General features: G+C 39.6%; 1 protein-coding gene and 1 long non-coding RNA gene across 3 annotated transcripts; one reads left to right on the top strand and one right to left on the bottom strand.

Moving 5' to 3' along the window:
• The first annotated feature begins 98 nt into the window (after positions 1 to 98).
• On the top strand, positions 99 to 20,403 carry LOC131475396 (uncharacterized). Of its 2 annotated transcripts, XR_009242498.1 has the most exons (4): positions 99 to 1,733; positions 10,341 to 10,478; positions 11,872 to 11,973; positions 19,389 to 20,403. It is a non-coding gene; the product is annotated as an uncharacterized LOC131475396 (long non-coding RNA). The 2 variants fall into 2 exon arrangements; XR_009242499.1 differs by lacking the exon at positions 10,341 to 10,478.
• Positions 15,070 to 20,534, bottom strand: LOC131475353 (ATP-sensitive inward rectifier potassium channel 12-like). The gene is made up of 3 exons (XM_058653421.1): positions 20,397 to 20,534; positions 18,000 to 18,125; positions 15,070 to 17,148 (listed from the first exon to the last, which is right to left on the bottom strand). The coding sequence occupies exons 2-3, from the start codon at positions 18,020 to 18,022 to the stop codon at positions 15,738 to 15,740; spliced, it is 1,434 nt and encodes a 477-aa protein (XP_058509404.1). The 5' UTR covers positions 18,023 to 18,125; positions 20,397 to 20,534; the 3' UTR covers positions 15,070 to 15,737.
• Between the last annotated feature and the right edge of the window lie 988 nt (positions 20,535 to 21,522).

Below are 21,522 nucleotides of genomic sequence, written 5' to 3'. Positions count from 1 at the left end.
AAGAGCTCCTTGTATCGGGCTGTGAGGGAAAAAAATAAAAAAATTCTGGGGGGTGCAAGTCTTAAAGGAACACTACATGTGCACATGCAAATTTAGAGACCTCTCATTGGTCTTTCGCTCTCTCGTGCACACACACACTCTCCCGCTCCCTCCACCCCCCCCCCCCCCCCTCTCTCTCTCTCTCTCTCTGAAATACAAGTGCAAATACAAGTTTTACAAAAGTAAAAAAATATGGAAAAGAAAATTTCAAGGTTTTGATTTTGCAAAAAAAATATCATATAATCTGTGTATATGCACAGATTGTGCATACCCTTTCAGAAAGGAGCAGAATGTAGTTTTGGTGAGGTTATTTTACGCATAACTGCAGAGACGCCACTAAACTTTGATTCCCAAGTGTGTTAATATTGGGGCTAAAGGAGCTCAATGCGCTGCAGCTAAACTAAACATCCACATTCAGGAAAGAAGCCAATAATAAATAAGTAAAAATCAAGTCCTACAAACACAAATAAACAATCACACAGAAACAAAACAAACAACAAACAAATGACAAAGGCGTTTCCAGGGGACAGTATGCTGTTAAATGTATGCCCTAATAGTTGCTGTATATGTTAGAAAATAAGCAAACACGTGATTATAATAGTTGTGATTTTAGTCGTGAACTAGAGAATGGAGCAAAACCATTCACTTCAAAAACAATTATTTAAACGCATTTGTTAAAATTAAAACGGGAAAGACTTGTTGTGCACGGAACCACAAACAATATTTCGTAATATTATATTAAAAGCATCAATTTACAATTTAAACACTGCAGCTTTTATTCAGAGCACACATTTAAATGTAAAGAAAAAAATGTTTCTCTTTGTTTTAGAAATGACCAGAAATGACCCATGCCGGTAAATTCAGTTATTCATTTTTTTATTGTGTAACAAGATAATAACAAGATAACATTGAATTTAAACGGTCACACTTTGTGTATAACCGCACACACGCACCCAGATGTGGGGTTTATTAACTTAACCTCTGTTCGCACATCACATGTGTGTGTAGTCTAGACTACAGTCATTTTGTGATTTTAATAATCGCATCACCGCCTCTAACTCGGAGCAACAGCGCCTTTCAAAAACAAACAGCAGACAGAGGAGAGAGCAGGGCACGGACAGTGTGGGCCGCATCCACGGATACAAACACATGCTGTTCTTCACAACAATGACCCCTTGTATCGCCGACATGCGACACACTGGCCACACACAATCCAAAAATCACCACTTCTTCATGATCCATGGATGTGGACTGTGATAAGGAGAGTCCTATAACCATGAGTGCACCTCTGTGTGCTTCTCTGACTCTTTCATTCCTCCGCTCCCCCCCTTTCCTTTGCACCCTTTTGTTTTAGCCTATCTCAGGTGAATTGTAATCATGTGATCAAATGAGCACCCCCTTCCCCCTGAAATGAAAAAAAAAATGGGGGGGTTGAAGGACAAAAAGCAGTTTTGTGCATACGAAAAAAGAAAAGAAGCAAAAGGCTTGTGTCTTCCCTTTCACGGCCACTCTTTATCTGCGTCTCAACAAACTGTGACGCAGAGGGAAAAATGCACCAGGAGCGCGGAGGCTCAGCCACGGAGCTGTGAAGGGACTGTCCGAATCCTGGAGCTTCAAACCGGGCACCTGCAGAGAGACACTTCGGGGATTATTCTGCCGCTGCGCAGATGAGGATTTACGGGCCTCCCTTTGAAGTGAGTGTGTGTGTGTGTGTGTGTGTGCGCGCGCGCGCACAGATAATGAGGATGGGGGGGGGAAATGAACAGGCCCAACTTAGTTATATTAAGTGATGGCGGTTACACATCATTTTGGTTTGGTTAATTAATTTAAGGGACTTGAACTTGAACTGTGACAACATGCTCGAAAATGTGTTTTCTATTGTCATTTCCCCGAGTCTGAAAATGTTTTCCTTTGTCTGAAAATGTTTCCTTCTGAGAAACAACAGAGCGACTTCATGTACAACATTTTTTTACTGAATAATAAATAAGTAAATAAATAAATGAATACGAAAATAAGTGAGATGAAGCTTTAAGGTAAAAAACAAATCGACACATTGTATACAAGATTGTCATTTAATATTGAAGTCCATAAATATTAGCAGCTTAGGCTCACATAATAACGATTTTTATTTTTAAAAGAATGACGAAAATCAAATTCCCTGTGTTTTGTTACAAAAAGCTTCGCCCTGCAGCTGTTTCAAAGCAGGCCATTCATTAAAATATTTCATTCATATTCGAATTTATATAAAACTCAACATTACCTAAACTTTATTTTCATCAAAGAAAAAAAGACGCCTTTTGAGGGATTTTTTTGTAATAATTTAATTTAATAATCAAAAGGCTTTAAATTATTTACTGTTTAATCTGCAGTTCTGTAGTTTTTTTTTTACATTAATTACCTGTGTTTGGATGTGAGTTAATAATGTGAATGAAGAACAATTATTTGGTTTCATTGAGCCCGTCTAATTTCACCTATAACTACTGACCATCACTCTGCATCATACATTTGTTTTTATGCTGTATTTATTATTGACTCCACTACACTGCACACACACACACACACACACACACACACACACTGGGGAGGGAGAGAGAACAGAGTGATACAGCCTTGCCCTGTCATGTGACAGAGATGATGTAGTTTGTTGTGAAACAGACATGGACACACAAACAACACACACACTGAGTCAAATGTCAGCAGGTTGTGGGTTTTGCAGAATCCAAACATGTGGCTTTACAGTCCTGTGACCATGAGGCTGAGTCTCCACCCGGGGGGGAAACACCTCAGAGCAGTAAACACACACACCTTTGTGCAGCATTCAAAGTGGGGACGCCTCATAATGGATTCCCCCTTACCCTAACCTCAACCATTGCAACTATTCCTAACCCTAACCTAAACCCAATTCCAACCCTAAAAAAGCCCTTTAAAGATGCAAAGACCAGCCAAAATGTCCTCACTTTCTCAAAATGTCCTCTCTCCCTATATATGGTTGAAATAAATAAATAAATACATGAACATGCACTCGCAATTATCCTCACAACTTCACCCATTTCTGTTAGATATTATGTAAACCCTTGTTTTTTTTCTTTTCAACGACTCAGGATACAAACTTGAGGAAAAACTGTAACTCTAACTCAAAAAGATAACACTGGAACAGAAAGTCAAATCCTGTTTGTACCCATGTGTTTTTGTTTTCTCGTGCCACCCTGTGCAGGTGTGGTTAAAGTCAACCAACATATGTATACATTTGTAATGATTTTATGTAAAATAATGTCACTATAATGGACATATGTATATATATATATATATATATATATATATATATATATATATATATATTTATATGCATACATATATACATATATGCATACATATATGTATATTTATGTATGTATGTACACATATATGTATATATATATATATACGTATATATATATATATATACGTATATATATATATATATATATATACATATATATATATATATATATACATACATACATATTAAATACAGGGTAAGAAAAAGGTCAGGTACGTAATTTATTTCTAAAAATAACCAGAAGTAATTTTACAATCAATGCATAAAAATGTGTTAATTCAGACTGGGCGGATATTTAAAACCTTGATATAAAGCAGTTTTATTTCATGTATCATTGAGAGACAGTGTTTCTATTTCAGAGAAACATACTGGCGTGGTAAATCCTGCTGACTCACTGGAGGCAGTGATCTGTCCAAACATCATTTCTGCGGCGTTGTGAACTCTGAGCACTGATCATTGCGTGTATGCAACTCTTTATATGCAGCGCTGCAGACAAGAGAGGTCAGAGGTTACATATGATCTCAGCTCAAAGCCCATGGCCGGCCAGTGCAGAGGTCTGTGGTCGATCCTTTAATGGGATCAAGTGACGGACTCACTGACTGCAGTCAGTCACAATACACGTAGTTATACGTGCGATTTTAACATGGAGCTGTTGAGACGCCAGGCCAGTCAGATGTGCAGCGTGCACGAGTGAGGCAAACTGATTCAGCCATGTCACAAATGCAGAGTCACAGACAAAAACAAAACACAAATAGACAGATAAAATGAAAGAGGCAGGAAGACTATGGTCACACAAATGTTATTGTGGAGAAGCACCAGGTTTGACAGCCAAGACAAAGAAGGAAATCAACTATTTTAATAAGTACTATTCACTAAACTAGATTGGGAAACACTATAATATTGCACTGTCTTGCATACACATTTTGTTTTTTTTAAGCTAAAAAGAGGAAACTACAGAAGGTGTCACAGTCAAATTTGAAACAGCCTTTGTCGTTGTTGATGTAACATTTGTATTCAGAGAAATACGGTTTCTGGATTTGGAAGAACTCACAAGCCTTTAGGATCTTTAGGAGTTTATTATGTTGATCTTAGTGGAGGAAGTCTCTGATTCAAAACCCTTTCTGTCCTTCGTTTCTAATGGCTGCCCTGTGTGTTTTCTGATCTTCTGAAGGCCAGTGAAACGTCTCTTACTCACAGACACACTGTCTACTCCTTGGCCCCACCCTCACTCTCATTCATTCTCTCCTTGTTTCCCTGCATGCACCTGTGCAGCAGGGAGCTGCAGGTGTGTCTGTATTTTTGTTCAGTGAAGTGAGTAAGTCAAGCTTGCAGCAGGATCCGGTGGGCCACTGTTATTGCAGTTATTAAGTTGTTATGAAGGCAATCAACTGTGTCTTATATTTTACAATTAAAGTAGCAGTCAAGCTTGAGTTCCTCTGGAGGGACAAAGGTCAAGTTTAAGCACAAAATGACACACAAACGTGGAGGCACAGGTTCCTTTTGATTTGAAATGATGTCTATAAGAAGTGTCTTTACAGAAATGTCAGAAACTGTTCCCCCATTGATATTCTATTGTTAATGAATGCAGCTGTGTTACATTTAAATCAGTCCCCGTGTTTAACATCTATGAATCCTGCCTTTGAACACCAAAATTCCTATTCTTCAGTGTTCGTCCTTCACTTGTGTGTGTGTGAGAGGTTGGCAGGAACTTGGACAGGCTTAGATTGCAGCTGGGTAGTGAGGTACGGTACGGTGCTGTGTGTGTGTGTGTGTGTGTGTGTGCTAAATGTGAGATTTTTTTTTGTGTGTGTGTCTGCTTTTGTGAATAGCTCATTGTGTGTTGTGCCTCATATCTTTGCTTGCCAGCCAAGGGAAAGATTCTAGTTACTTCAATTGTGTGAGAGGGGGAACATCTAAAGGAAACTGATATGTGGGGGTTTGAGGTGGTGGTGTACGGAAGGGTGCTGCTGCTGCTGCTGCTGCTGCTGCTGAGGGGGCGGGGTTATTGGGGTAAGGGTCTCAGGTGAGACAGAAAGTGTTAAGTTACCTATGGCTGATCTCTGCTGGAATTCTGTAATCCACGTCTTTGACAGTTTCTGACCGTGTCCATTTATGCTCTCATGTACTCGTCATCATCGTGTGTTTAGGTTTATAATATTTATTTTACCTCAGTAACGTTTGGATATAAAATTTCGAAACAAGAACTGATTTTCAACAATGTTTTGCTGCTTTTAGTTACAATCACATATAACCAGGGAATTAACATCTTATAGTATTTGTATTTGTAATATCTTAAGACCAATTGGTGGACCCTAGAGGACGAACACAGTTGACTTTGGTAATACAGGTGATACTGTGTTTTGTGATTCCAGCAAGTTGACACTGCTGGCTCTGAGTTTATCAGAGACTACCTCCAGAGTGGAGAGGATGGAATGGCCTGCCTTGAATCCTGACCTCAACCCCAATGAGTACCTGTGGGATCAGCCTGGGCGTGCTGTTCACACTAGAGTGACAAATACAACCACATCGGCTGACTTGCGACAAATGCTGGTTGAAGAATGGGATGCCATCCCACAGCAGTGTGTGACCAATCTGGTGACCAGCATGAGGAGGAGGTGCTGGGCTGTTGTGGGTGTGTTTGGCTCTTCCACGTGCTACTGAGGCTGCTGTATGTTAAATCAATCAATTGTTAAAATTGCTAAAATGTCTTATTTCTTCAGACTTTAATCATCCAACCCAATAAACGTCACCGAACAAGAGGCAATAGCAGAATAAGCTGTTTGGCATTGGTGGAGATGATTTGGCAAGTTTTTCATGGGCACAACCCACATCCTTAACTCTGCTGCCCACAGAGGCATTTTCCTTATAAATGTGGCCCCGTTTAAAAGGGGAAATAAACAGTACACAGTATATAATTGTTACAAAAAAAAAAAGAATCGACCAAACACAAATTTGTTCACTGTTTGTGCTAAGCTTACATCTACAGATGAGCAGACGCTGAAAAGTATCACACCCTTTATTATTAGCCAAGACCAGCCCGAAGAGCTGTGGGCTTTCCCTGCTCTGCCACAGCTGTGGCAGCAACCAGAAGCAGAAGGGAAAAGGGGGACGCTGCTGGGGGAATAAGAGAAAGAGAGTCCTCAATGGTGCCTTGTCTTCATCACAACTGTGCCCTGTCCCCTCAGAACAGAATCAGTCACATCATCCATTTGCTTTAAGTACTCTCTTGATCAACCATGCAGTTTGAATGTCTACGTGTATGTGTGTGCCGTCTTGGCGCTGCAACCTCTCACACATTTCTCAACATTACATTACAGTATAAGCAGATTTCACGGTACGATTTGGAAACTCCCAAACAGCCCGTATCTGTAGGACAAGGGAACATGCCCCTGAAAAATGATAATTGGGCGGAATGAGAGGCGAGGGAGGTGGAGATTGAGTCATTGGCAGGAAAATGTTGAAAATGATGTTCAAGAATTCAGCCCGACAACAACAGTGTCCTTTGTCTGGTTGATTGTTGTTTGGGACATCATCACACAGCAACGATGTCTCGTAGAAATGTTAAGTTTCCGTGTTTTCTATCTCAGAATGTTTTTTCCCTCAGAGGCAAAACAAAAATGATCACGTAACATCGGATTTAGCTCGACCTTGATCCTGGTAACAGTGCAACATGGCGTTCACACACTTGTGTTGAAATTTGCTCAATTGCTTTATATATTATACAACTGTTTGATTATGTCTTATTATTATGTCTTAATTCATGCAACAGTAATACAACAGGAACTTTCTTTGCCTAATACAACTACCTGATTATATTTCATGACAGTATTGTAATTAGCTTAACATTATGCAGCTTGCACATCAGTGTCATTTGTTCAATCATTTGATAAAATACACCAACACAACATTCTGAAAGAGATAATCGTGTATATTAAGTATAGTTCATACTCTATGGGGCAGTATATACAGTGTGTGTGTAGGTATAATATTAGTCTTAGTCTATTGTCAGGTATTTGGCAGGACGAGCACAACGCTGCTGTTGACTCCTGTGTGGAAATGACACATGGCAAAACAAAGTATAAATGCTGCTATAGTGACAAAGAGAGGGATTGATGTGATTCACATACATCAGAGAGGTAAACTAAGCTTCCCTAAAATAATAATATGGTGAACAACTGCTACTATCCTACCTGTTGGTCTTAGAGTTAATTAAATGTCCAGTTTTATTCTACATCAAATGAACTGAAGGGTATTTTTTGTTTCTTAATATCTTTATTAAATAAATGACCTTATCATCTTGTGCACCAGTATGAGAGAATGTCTGTCCTTTGAAATAGACCAATGGTCTTATTGCTTATTAGGTGCATACATACAGTACATCTCTGGCCATTGGACATGTATTTACCATAATTGCATTATGTCCGGTTCTGCGGCCGGACTGACCTAAGCTCTACTCCCTTTTTGTTGATATTAAATGAAATTAAAACATACTTGGGGAGAACAGGAAGAGGGGTGATGCCTCTTCGGAGCAGATATGGAAAAGTGGGAGGACAAAAAAAAAAAAGTCACTTCCCAATCATGAGTTTTTCTCGGAACATTGAATTAAGCAGCGTGAATGGGTGGGGGCCTGGAGGGTCTGGGGGCGGCTGGCCGCAAAGATGCCGGAATGAAAGAGGTTGTTGTTTAGCGCTGGGAGAAGGAGATGAAAGGGGAAAGAGAGATGGAGAGTTTGTCGGGCATCACTCCTCTCTCCCATCGCCTTCTCGCCCTGCGGCCCTCCCTCACTCTGCCCATGTGAGTGAGAGTTCAAATGCAGGGCCCACAGCTGCACACACACACACACACACACACACAGGCATGCACACACACACACACACACACATATACATGCACTTAACTAAAACATACAGACAGATGTTGAAAAAGTAAATGTGAAGCTGTTTACAGGCAACTGCACAAAACACAAAAAACACGAAAACACTGCCACGTGTGTGTGTGTGCCATCTCTAGGTTTTACAGACTCAGACACTAGTCGATCACAAACCCTGTGGACAACACATTAAGAGCCATAATTCAATACTTTCTATTTTACCTTTATTCTACCAGGTTGATCAATTGTGACCATGATGACCTGGGTCACAGGCAGTAAGGACACACACACACACACACACACACAACATGAATAAACTGTTAGAAAGGAGGAGTCACAGTAACACGGTAAGGACTTTCATAAAAAAACATGGAAACAGTTAAAAACATCATCATCATTTGTATTTCGTCTTTATTTATAATTCAAATAAACGATGGCCCGTTAAAGCGCTCATTTAAGGACAACACATTTCCCCCTCAGGTCAAGAATAAAAACACAGGCTCAAAATAAACGTATTAAATAAAAAGTCACAATAAATTGCATATAGAGAGCGCATAGTGTTTCCATAGCAAACTCGGTCTATAGCAGTTGCATGGCTTTTAATATTTTCATACATATTTATGCATTAAAGTCTACCACAAAAAAATGGAAAAAGGTGCGACCAGAGTTGAGGAGAGACAAGACGCCTACTGTACGTGAGTTAGCGTCGATAGATGCAGCAAACCTAAACGTAACACAAACACCAATATGACAATGCAGTGCACTCACAATGAGTGATGGCCTTTATTTATTTTGTCATCTGTAACTTCATTACTCACGTTCAGTCCCGAGTATCAATATCAGAAACATATCATCAGTGCAACGGTTCGCATCGGCCCGACAAACAAAGCCGGCCTTGTCATGGTCCGCGAGAAACGTTTGCTAGTGTTCAGCGTTGTCTCTGTTTAATGGCACTTCCTCATGATCAGTTGTGATAATAATACTGTTTCACTGACATCAAGGTCCTGCTGGTTTGTTTGGTCAACACACGGCTGTAGAGGAATACCACAACTATGACTGACCTGATGGCTGTCAATGTGCTTCAACACAGAAAACCATCACTATCACAGACTAGATGACAATGACTTCTTACGTCTTCTACTTTTATGCACACACGAATGACTGTGAAGTCAGTAGTTGATTAGGGGTAAATTATGACTAGTTTATGTCGCACAGAAGGGCAGTTTTAGTGGGGGTAGGTGTGGCAACTCAGCTTCCTGGCATGCAGGTAGAGAGAGAGAGAGACAGGCTAATCAGGAGAGTCAGATCACCTGAGGAAGTTTTGATTAGGAGGATCTCTGGGGCAGGTAAGGCCCTTTTGTCTGCCAGAGTCAAGCTGGAGAGATGTGTGTGTGTGTGTGTGTGTGTGTGTGTGTGTGTGTGTGTGTGTGTGTGTGTGTGTGTGAGTGAGTGTGTGTGTGTGTGTGTGTCAATGCTTGGGTGGCAACTGAGACGCCATTGGTATGTATATACAGTATATTTTAGTTTAATAACAATTGTGATATATGCAGGTCTGTGCAGTTAAATTTGCATCTTTTCCGTCTGCGGATGATTTTTTTAATTTTTTATTTTGGCTTTTGATCGGAATTATGTCTGTGAACTGAGGGGATTATTTATGGGCTGGAATGATGGTTTAGCCTGGATTAGCAATGTGATGAGATTGTGTAGAGTTATTCTGGGATCTACTTTTTACTTACGTTGAAGTGGCGAGTATTAATTATTATTAATAATTATTATTGACTTTATTTGATTTAATTAATTGACTTTGTAGATATGGAAATAGAAGTGAAGGAGGTAAATTCATTAAATGCACTAAATATACTGAAGATTAAAAGGGTGATTAAATGTAATTTCATTCTTAAAAATGAATCTGTTTAAAAATAGATCCTAAAGAGACTTGCTTAGATCATCTAATAAATAGACAATGCACTGTATTATTAAATGGTGTAACTTTATGTTCACTCTTTAGTGAACATAAAGACTTAATTTATGACTTAACTTAAGTAATGAACATAGATTTTGATGTGATTATGCATTTATTTGATTAACTAACTTAATTTTGTTTCTTTCTAGATTATCAACCTACACGTACTGTATTCAATGATGTCAATAAATGGATGAAAATTGTACGGAGTTGGTCAGCGTCCTCTGTTGCCCTCTATGCCGGGTTGAGTTTAGGCAGGCATTGATGTGAAGACCAAGCACAGCTAAGTAAAATGGCTCATTTAAATATATATATATATATATATATATATACACGTACTGTGTACGTACAGATTTGAGACCGTACAGCACTTTGGTGCAACTGTTGTTTTAAAGTTGGATTGGATTGGACAGCACTCTGACTGAAAATATTTTGAGAATCTGTAATTATAAGCCCCTCATCCAGCAAAAAGGGAGACAGGTGGAAAGGAAGCACAGGCAAAGAGATGACTCAAGCGCTCCTCGGGAGGAGATGTTACTGATGAAAGAGGGGCATTAGGCTGAGATTAGGTTGTCCATAGCTAAATGTGGGCGAAATGCCCTGCACCAATTCAGCATTGGAGTCCAAGCTAAACTGATCCAAGCAAATCAGTATCAGCTGATGAAGAAAGCAAAAAAAATGAAAGACAAGAAAGAGAGAAGACACTGGAAGTACACAGCTTTAAGAATAAAAAGCAATAGATCAAACAACAGGGCAGAGCTTGTAAAATGGGGTCACAGCAGTAACAGAGATCAGTGGTGCATTATTGCAACCAGGGGAAGATGGAGGGGAGGAAAAGTCACTGGAGGAGAGTAAATCCAAGGAGAGAGATGGAGGGGTGGTAAAGTCCAGATGATGATGATGGACACGCGCGTGCACACACACACACACACACACGCCATAATTAGCATGCTAACAGGCAGTTAAATGTCCCACACAAAGGCTCACTGTTGAGTCGTGGTTGTTCACTTTGGAGACAATACACAAAAGGAATCAGTGGAAGCCCCCTAAATCACCCTATAGCTGATGTGGCCCAGCACGACTTCTCCCATTTTACCATTCCACTGATCACACTCATTCATTCATTCACTCACTGACTCGCTAATGAAAGGATGATAGCCTGGAGGCCTGCAGCGACTGAGCAGCTCACCCCTTCTTCCTGATTTCCCCCTTTTCATCCTTTTATCTGCCAACAGAAATGCCTCCAATGTGTCGGCTGGTTTTGCTGTCAGGGTTCTTGTGACTGGGAACAGCAATAAACAGACCGACAGATGGGGGACTTATAATTAAAGCAAGCTCAAAACAGGATAACTATAGGATGTCTGACTATTGACACAGAATGACTTTACATAAATCGACTAAATATAGAAAAACACAGTGGAGGGACATGTTTTAACAATGCTAATAATACAGGAGCATGCAGTCACTGAAAGATGCTACGTTTTGCATATTTTACATTAGAATAGTATCTCACAGCAAACACAGGTGTCACTAGTACTAATTGTCAGAAATAACTGGACTGCCTCTGTTTTAGCCTCCTTGAACGAAAGATAACGCAATCAGACAAATGTTAGCCATGTAATATAAACATTGATTCGCAGGGGTCACTCACCACCTCTTCCTGAATATTTATTTTTGCAGGCCACCGTAAACCAGTTTATTCTGAAGTCAACAAGTCTGGAAGTTGACATGATCACCAAGACTCTGGAAATAGATGTGTGTGGGCACAGCCACTTTCTGCAGGTAAAAACAAAATACAACAAAAATACTTTTGTTATTTTGACTCCAAACACCTTACACCAGGGGTGTCAAATGTAAGGTCTGCGGGCCAGAATTGGCCCACCATTGGGTCCAATCCAGCCCACAGGATGAATTTGTGAAAATGTACATTTCAGTTTTGAAATTTTGTGAACTATCCAGGGTGGGATTTTGTGATATAATTTAAAGCTCACATTGACAGTCCCTTCTACTGAATAGTTGCTTGTTTTCAAAATGACTTTTTGGATGATCCCCCTACTGGCCAGACTAGATGCTCAGTGGCCCCAAGTCATTTGAGTTTGAGAGCCCTTCTTTACGTGATCTGAAACTTGTAATGTGTAAATGGTAAATTAAGAAATTACACTTAGTTTTCCTCAGGAAATGTCAGGTTGTCCACAATATGTTCTGTACATCAAAAAAGGAAAACTGGTAGTTCTTGTTGTTGCTATTATTTTACTGGTCTGTACTGTGTTGTATGTGGCACCTGTTAGTGCAGTATTTACCTGTTAGTGCAGTAAAATAAGAATTGTTATGGTGGCCAAGAGAGCTCTTAAGACAACAAGCTTACACAAAGAAAACCTCTCGATCAGTTTTACAGCACATGCATGGCCGCAGGTCACTTTATTAGGTACACATCAGTGGCACCCAGCGTGATCATCTGCTGTTGTGGCTCATATGACGTGTTGGAGATGGTCTTCTGCACACCTTGGTTATGAAGGGTAGTTATTTGAGTTACTGCTGCCTTTCTATCATTTTGAACCAGGCTGGTCATTGTCCTCTGACCTCCTGCTCTCCTGTAAACCCCAGAGAAGGTGGTGTGTAAAAAATCCCAGCAGATCAGCAGTCTCTTAGACAGTCTGACTCGATTCACCTTCCCCCACCCAATTCTGAAGCTCGGTTTGAACATCAGCAGGTTGTCCTCACCGCGTTTACACGCCTACATGCACTGAGGTGCTGCCATGTGGTAGGCTGATTCGAACAGGTGTACACGACACATACAAGCACACCAAGGTGCATCAAATACTCACAACACAAAGGACAATAAACAGTACTTGTCTGTGTTGCTGGAAAACGTGTCATATGTTCGTTTTAAAAACACAGATAAGGCATTGAACGACAGCTGCTTGTGTCTTGTGTATTTCTTATGTCCAGTGTGTTCAGTATTAATGAGCGTCAGTAAATTAAAGTGAGCATGACCCTACTCATTAAACCTTTAAGGTTTTATGTTTTAAGAAAGACTCTTTTCACAGAACCTGCGGTTATTCTTTCTCTGAATTCCTCCGAATGCTCAGTTACCATAAAGGTAGTCAAAGACAGTGGAGTATTACAGTATATACTCTGTGACTCTTAGTAAACAAGAACAAATGGTTGACTGTGAATCTTCACTCATGCACAGTACAATCCTTTGAAGAGCAGTGCGACTGAAAGATGTATCGTTTGTCATTAAATGGTAGCTTGTGATATGAACAGTATCATTGAGCTCCATATTATTCTTTTACTTGTGTCTTGTTTTTTTTTTTTTTTTTAAGCACCTGAAAAACAAATCTCACCATATAAGATATATGTGGAAAATATGATGACTTACTCCTCAGTGCCTCAATACTGTAAACTGAGTAAACTGAGATGCTGTTGGTATGGAAATTCATTCATGTCCATCCAACAGATTCTTGATTCTTCTTCAACAGCTCAGTGTCGTCTGTTATACCTGCAGTGATGTACGTGGCTGCAGAGGCATCTAGTGGCTCTTTGTGAGCACACAAGTTGTATCCACCCGGGAATAACAGAGCATGTATCTTTAACTGGATTATATATCCATCCATCCTTTTTCTTCCGCTTTATCGTCCACATGAGGGTCGCGGGGGAAGCTGTGCCGATCTCAGCTGACATAAATATGCATATACATACATACATATATAAACAACCAAAACATATATAAATATTAATTGCAACATCAAAATGTATACAAGGAAGAGTAAAGTGTTCAGTACGAGTATAAGTTTTCTTTTTCTTTTCAGTGCTTTGTTCAGTTTTATCGCTGATCAGAGGTTGAAGAATCTTTCTATTTATTTATGGAGCAGGAAGACAATACAGCAAAAAACAACAACAAAATAAAAGTGTACAGATATATAAAGCTGTATTTGCTCATTTTATAAACGTGTAAATCCTGAAGTGGTGTCCAATTTAAAACCGGTATTATAGTCAAACACAGTGACCATCAGAACATTTCACATTTTTACACGTTTTGATATGTTTTAAGTGTTTTTCCCTTTTATTAATTAATGTTTTAATGACATGTGGTCACAATTTTCTGTCCACCAATCAGAAGTTAAAGTTGGGAGACTATCTGAATCACATAGCCACTTTCATTTAGATCAGATTATTTACAGAGACACCACCGGTTTAACACTAAATGCAAAGTGTATTTTCTTTTCTGGCAGTGTCTGTTTGTCTATTGTCTATTTTTAATATGATCTTAATATTCACAAACATCCAATTATCCAATTAACACACTTAATCCAGCGATACAATTAGAAAATAAAAATAATTGCTCAGGAATGAGAGTTGTAGTGTTGTTGGATGGAGCAGGTATAGATCCTAATCAGATGGCTGAGTTTCATTTCCAGTTTTTGTAAAATAGGTGTACTTGCTATTATTAATACTATGCCATCTACCTCCCTAAAAAGACAATTTGTTCTACTGCACAGGCAAAAAAGAAGGGCAGTTGAATCTATGATGCTGAGATTATGTCTTCAAGGTTTAATTCTCTTAACACCCAGTTACATTTAACTCCTGTGACATAATTGCACATTTCCCTGTGTGTATATCACAGTAGCTGCACCTGTCTACTATCAAAGACATCGAGTACACGCATTTTATTTTTCGACAGACCTTTGAAGAATGACAGTGTCTCAGTGTCGTCTCTGTTATCAGTGGCTACAGACTCCTTAAGAAACAAACCAAGAAGGAAAGTTTCAAGTGACTAAATCACTCATATAGAAAGCACTATACTATAAATAATTATTATTAAATGAATTATAAGAATCTTAACTATACTCCTGAGACATACAGTGTTTAACAATATCTACTTTAAAAATATGTTCTTACCAACGACGAAGTCCTTGACTCTTTAAAATCAATAAAAATAAAAATAATAAAACAGAGGTGAACTATTCAGACATGATGAGTGTTTATAAAAAAGAGTGATGAACTCTAAGAACAGCATGTCTGTCATTATTAAGCATAAATTGGCCACAACTTGAAAAAAATCCTGCAATCTGACCCTTCTTGACTCAGTACAACAACAGCAAGAATCTCTTGTTTACACTGATATAAAAGCAAATCCTTTTGATTAAAAATAAGTTTATTTATATCCAAAAATGTGCATATTGCATAAGATTAGTCTTGATTGTTTCTTTAAAGATCTGCCAGAAGTTAAGTTTACAATTTCTTTTTCTATATATCTATATTTTCTCAATCTCCTTGGGAGCAAAAAACAAACAAATATAAATATTAAACAACACTGACAAGGCAAATGGAGAACTCAACATATCACAGAGAAATCCTTCATTTGGTGCAATTTTGTGGTTGCAAAAGGAGGGACAACAGAGATCATAACTGCCCTCTCCTCTTTAGATCTCTTGCTCGCTCTTATAGGTCACAGGGTCAAGAGGATCAGCAGTCTGGAGGCTTTCAAGTTCCTTGACCGCTTGATGTCAAGGTTGCAGTGTCCTGGAACGTTTGTTGGAAGTCTACGGAAGGGACGTCCGCCTTTCCCCTGACCTTTCTCTCCCTACAATCTGAGAAGAGTCCCCTTCCTCTCCACAGCTCAGCGCGACATTCTCATAACAGAAAGGGATCACCGACTTGGGAATCAAGTCTTGTGTGGATCTGTATGCAGAGATGGGAGAAGCAGCAGACGAGGCCCGGCTCACAGCCTCGTCAAGCTCTTTGGCGCTGACTTGAGGCATGGACGTCACCTCATAGGTCTTATGGAAGCGAGCATAGTCTAGCTTGTAGCAGTGTCGGTCCTCATAGATCACAGGCTCAAATCTGTGACCCCATAAAATCTCACTTGCAAGAAAGGAGCTACGGAACTGCGTGGTCATGGCTGTGGCCTCCACCATTCCCTCCAGGATCACAACAATCTCAAAGTTATCTGTCTCTAAATTCGCTCGACCTAACGTATACAAGGGGCTATCTTTATCTATCTCATGGACTATAACCAGTGGCGACACTAGGAACAGCCTGTCTTTGCCTGCCTCATAGCCCACATTGAGCTCCATCTGATTACAGGGGATAACTTCACCCTCAGATGTGACATCTGAGCGTATGAGCTGGGCACGAACATGAGCCTCCACAATGTGGCTCTTCCGCAGGTTGCCCACCCTCCACATAAGGCATAGCTTACCATCGCGCAAAGATATGACAGCATTTTTGGAGAACATTAAGGTCTGATTCCTCTTCTTTGGCCGTGCCATCTTGGCCATGATAGTGCCAATCATGAAAGACTCAATGATACAGCCTACAATGGATTGGACCACCACTGTTATCACTGCAACAGGGCACTCCTCTGTGACACAGCGCCAGCCGTAACCAATAGTAGTCTGGGTCTCTATGGAGAACAGAAGTGCCCCAACAAATCCCTGGACACGAAGAATGCATGGAATTCTTTTCGGCTGCCCTACGGTTGTTTGATTCATCGTTGGATGCTTCTCAAAGTCTCCATGTGCAAAGGAAACAGTGTAAAAGATAACGCCAAAGAAAAGCCAAGACACTAAGAAGCTGGTACAGAATAAAATCAGCAGATATCTCCAGGGGAGGTCCACACAGGTGGTGAAGATATCAGCCAAATAGCGCTGCCTCTTTTCTTCCAAGTTGGTGAATAAAACATTGCATTGTCCATTTTTCCTTACAAACCGGCTCCGTAATTGGTTGGAGCCACTTGTCAGTTGTATGTTGTAGTTGTTCATCCCTCCTTCAGAACTTGTGCTGGGCCTGGCAGTGGACACTCCTGATCCCCTCTGACTGTCCTCTGTTTCTGCGTCACAGGCTGAGTGCAGTCTGAGGTTAGGGGACCTGTGGCCGTTGTGGAGTCCTAGGCTCGAGATGGTTTGGCGTTCCTCCTCGGGTAAAATGTCTAACACGATGCTGTACCTGTCACTGACAGAGGAGGAGAGAATAGAAATAAATGTGTTTTAAAACACACCTTTACAAAGTTTTTTGAGAAACGAGGCAAACAGACAACAGCAAGGGAGATCACACCAAAGGCAACGATGTGAGTGATCAGCATTCTCTTCGGCAGGCAATGAGCGGCTGTAGCTTGGGGCCTATTTCCTTCACTTTTCTTCAATCTACCGTTTTTTCTTATCCTCTTCCAAAAGAAGGAGAAAGGGACGGAGAAAAGAAAAGGTAAAGGAGGCAGTGATGTATGTCTAAGAAAGAAGAAGTAATGGATGACTACGCTCAGGAAAATGCAACAATTCAACACATGAATATTTCTGAAGGAATTTTGAACATGTGTCTTGGTGCATATTATCAACATGTCAGTTGTGGGAGTTGAACTGAAATATAGGTGTTTTTTGTGAGATCGCTGTACTGTCATTTTTATATTGATGACAGTGTATATTGTACATTTGGCCAGAGAATATCATCTGCCTTTGATCTTTCGCTTTTCATTCCTCAAATCTGCCTTTAATTTTTACTTCCCATTCATTCCAATGGGATTATTTTCCACTGTGTCCACTGCATTTTTTTCTCATAGTTACTCAAACACTTTGAACAGTAACAGCACACCATTTCTGGCAAACAGCAGTGTGAGGTTTGTGCTGGTGAATCATATCAATGTTTTGTGGCCAAAAGAAAATAGCTAAAATAAGATTGAGCCTTGTGTAATAGCAGGCTGTCATAGGGCTGCTTTGACTTTGTAACTCCACTACAAATGAATCTAATATCTAAAATAATGTAGATTTGATCATTGCTGCACATTTAATACTGCTGAATTAAATGCTCACCTGTTGGATCGACTTGTTCCCATGGCACCAATGATCACTGGTGTAGGGGTGGATTATGGAGGCCCTGCTCCCCAGAGATCAGATCTCCATCACGGCAGGTTTTTTTTTGTTATTCTTATCAGATTGCTGACAAGAGGAGGACATAAAGAAAACCAATAAATAGTTGTTCCTATACAGAATGATTTAAAACAATTTACAGCAAAAGCACAGTAAGTTTTAATAATTGTGATTCCACACTCAACTTTCCTTAGTTTTAAACCTGTTGTTTGTGTTCAGTTAACAATGTGGATTTGCTGCTCCTAAGAATCAACAAAAGAAACGTAATTTTTTTTCGCACATCACCAGTGTTGACCTTTTGTTTTCCTGATGATTTATTTTTTTGCTAAAGCAGGAATTCTGTACTTGGATGTCAATGTTTGTGTCAGTTTTCATCTGGAATACGACTTGACTTCCTCAAATAACCAAACACTACACAGTTTGTTTGTATTTCAAACTTCTTCCCGGTGTATGATTTAAAAGACATATCTTGAAGCCAAAACAAGAAAAACTGTAAGATGCCTGACTCCACCTTTTCATACTGCACAACACTGACCTCTGGTGACAACGTACAAGCCTGACAGCTTTTGTCAGGAGGATGCTGAGTCAGAAATGACACAAGCACAGCAGAGAGCTGGTGTCAGAATAATTCTTTAGTAGACATGTCACAGAGCTGCATAGATGTATGGATGATCATTTATTGTCTGTTCATTGATTTACAGATTGCCTTCCTGTCATGTGACATTTTTGGACCAAACATCAAATCCTTGTAAAGAGGAAATTATCATAAGATTAACTGATCATTCCTGACGGCAGCAGCATAATTGTGCATATGCCTGGTATCCATTTATTTCCAGTTGTGCAGTCTATTACAGTGTTGCGGAACATGCTGTTACAAAATATCTGCATCATTAACTCCTTTCTAATCTCAAAAACCCCAGATTAGTCAGTCATGATGTCTCGCACTAAAATAAGAAAGGTAGTCTTATTCAGTAATCAGCATCTTCCTGAAGAGACTGTTGAACCTTAAAATAGGCACAGTGAGAGGGCAGGTTTGGGTGGGGGCAATGGGATTAAGATGCAGAAGTATCCACTTCCCCAAAGCTTTTGGTAATCACCCCTGATGAGACATTATTGCATCTGCTGTGAAAATGAACGACACATGCAGCCAAAGATTTATGCCCAGAGGAACTTGGTCAGATATCAAGTTCATTTGTTTTAAAATAGATAATGCTCAAATTGAAGATTAAACATTTTGATCACAGATTAGAAGAAAATGTAGTAACAATAACCTCTGTCTTATTTTCCCCTTTTCTGCATGTGCTGTGTAAAACCCTGGTCTCACCTCACAAGCCCAAAGCTGTCGGCCACACGGAGAAGAATTCACACACGACCGTCCCATTCCAGACAACCTCTGCTTTGATATTGTGCTTGTTTGTCCATCTTGTCCTGTTTTAATCTGAACATTAGATTGTATATTTCCCAGTCCATGTGGCGCATCAGTTGCTGATAGATGAGTTGGACCATGTGATCACTTTGTAATATATCTAACTACAATGACACTTTTATTATAATTTTTTAATCTTAATTTAACAACTACTTTTTTAGTCAGTTTAAACAAGTTGAACTGTATGAACGGTGAAAAGATACGGACATAGTCAAGACGACTACATCACAAGCATATCCTTCAACTATAAATGTGTTCTTTTTCGGGACTGAATTCGTAGCGTTGCCAGAATTCAAGTTAAGTTACGTTAAGTTAGTTTATTTTGAATGTACATTTAACCCTTAGAACACAGCGCATTTCGGCTGCTTTGTTCCCTCCACAGAGGCTCTAAGAATGTGCAATATATAACTCACTGATAAGTAATATGAACGCTTCAACTATTGTTTTTTTTTTGTTAAGCACAACCTAGACAATTTGATGAAAAAAAACAACACACCTGTGCAAAAAGTACTCAAAATGTTTAAAAATCGGATTGAATTTGTGAACACGTTGCAGTTAAAAGTTCACTTGGCTTGGTTTTATGAACAAAAAGAAAAAGAAAAACGCTCTTTTTTGTGACTCCTGCACAATTATTGTTATTTTGTACGACTACTCAAAATGAGATATAAAATGAATCATAACTTTGGCTCAACAACACGTAAGAAGACAAAAAACTATTGTTTTTAAGCCTGAATATGTGACTTATAAACACAAACAATTCAGAAATATGACAATAAAAACAATAATATGTTATGCAATCAAATCTAAGTTTTAAGCTTCTTTTTGATTTAAACTTGGTTTGATTTCAAGATGTAGAAAAACATCAGACCAACCTCCATATACAGGCGGAAAGCTTTAAAAATGAGAATACTCACATGTACTACTGTGCATCACATCACATTTGTTTGCCTTATACATCGTTGCCATATAGGAAGTGTTAGAGCTGCTGTGTGTGGATGCTTCCAGGTGTTGCCATAGAGATTTACAGTACAGTCAGGGTGAACGGTGTGACTGTTCACTTGATCATACATCATACGCAGTTTCCATGTTGCTGAAGTTTCGTTCTGTCTGACGCAGTATTTGTTCTGCTATGAAAGCTCAGTTCTCGTTGTCTGTCCTCTGCAGAACACAGCCATAAAATGGGTTAGTTCAATACATAAAAATAAAAAAATGGAATCTCTGAAAATGTTTTGCAATCCTTGGTTGATCTTCAGTAACACTCACCCCCAAGTTTACTTTCTGTATTTTGAGTTCCTCAAAAATCCACTTTCACTGTCCAGGACCATGGTCCCACATCCTTCCATCACAACCAGTGATGTTTGTGATCTCTTTCATCTTTAGCTTCCTCTTCATGGCTTCTTCAGTGCTTTAACCCTTGTTGTTTCTTTCTTTTAATCCTTTATTGTCCTCCCCTGCCTCCTTTACTTGATATAATCCTGTCTGTGTGCGTCCTACTTTGTGTACTCATACATTCTGAGCTGAAAGTGCTGTGTCAGTCTCCACTATGCAGAGCATGGGTTTGTGAAGGAGAGAGAGAGAGATGGAAGGAGGAGAGGAGAGGAGAGGAGAGGAGAGGAGAGGAGACTGAGAATAGCAAAAAATAAGCAGAAAGAGAAGACTATACAGGGGTTGCTCTCTAAACATGTGTAGGAGTTGAATAATGCCTGATGTACCCATGAAAAGCGAGCAAAAACTCATTTGAGTCATGATTTAGATTTTCTCTGAGAAAAACAGGTGGGAGACAAAAAAAAAAGGTCCTGGAAACAAAGGTGGTTGAGATTTTAACGTAGTTTAAAACTGCGACACAGCAGAGTGATTATAATACAGGGCTCTTAAACTGAGCAGTAAACACATTAGTCTGTCGACTCAATCATTTCTGTCACTTCTGTAGCACTAAAGGCTGCACGCTGAGAATTCAATGCTGAGTTGCACTGGAAGTGTTGCAGTGTGTGTGTGTAGCAGCAAATGGCATTACTCAAACTTTGTCATTTGTTATTGGCT

This window comes from Solea solea, chromosome 16, assembly GCF_958295425.1.
Source record: "Solea solea chromosome 16, fSolSol10.1, whole genome shotgun sequence".
Classification (NCBI taxonomy): domain Eukaryota; kingdom Metazoa; phylum Chordata; class Actinopteri; order Pleuronectiformes; family Soleidae; genus Solea; species Solea solea.
Note: the sequence above shows the minus strand (reverse complement) of the source record. Positions and strands in the feature narration are given on the sequence as shown.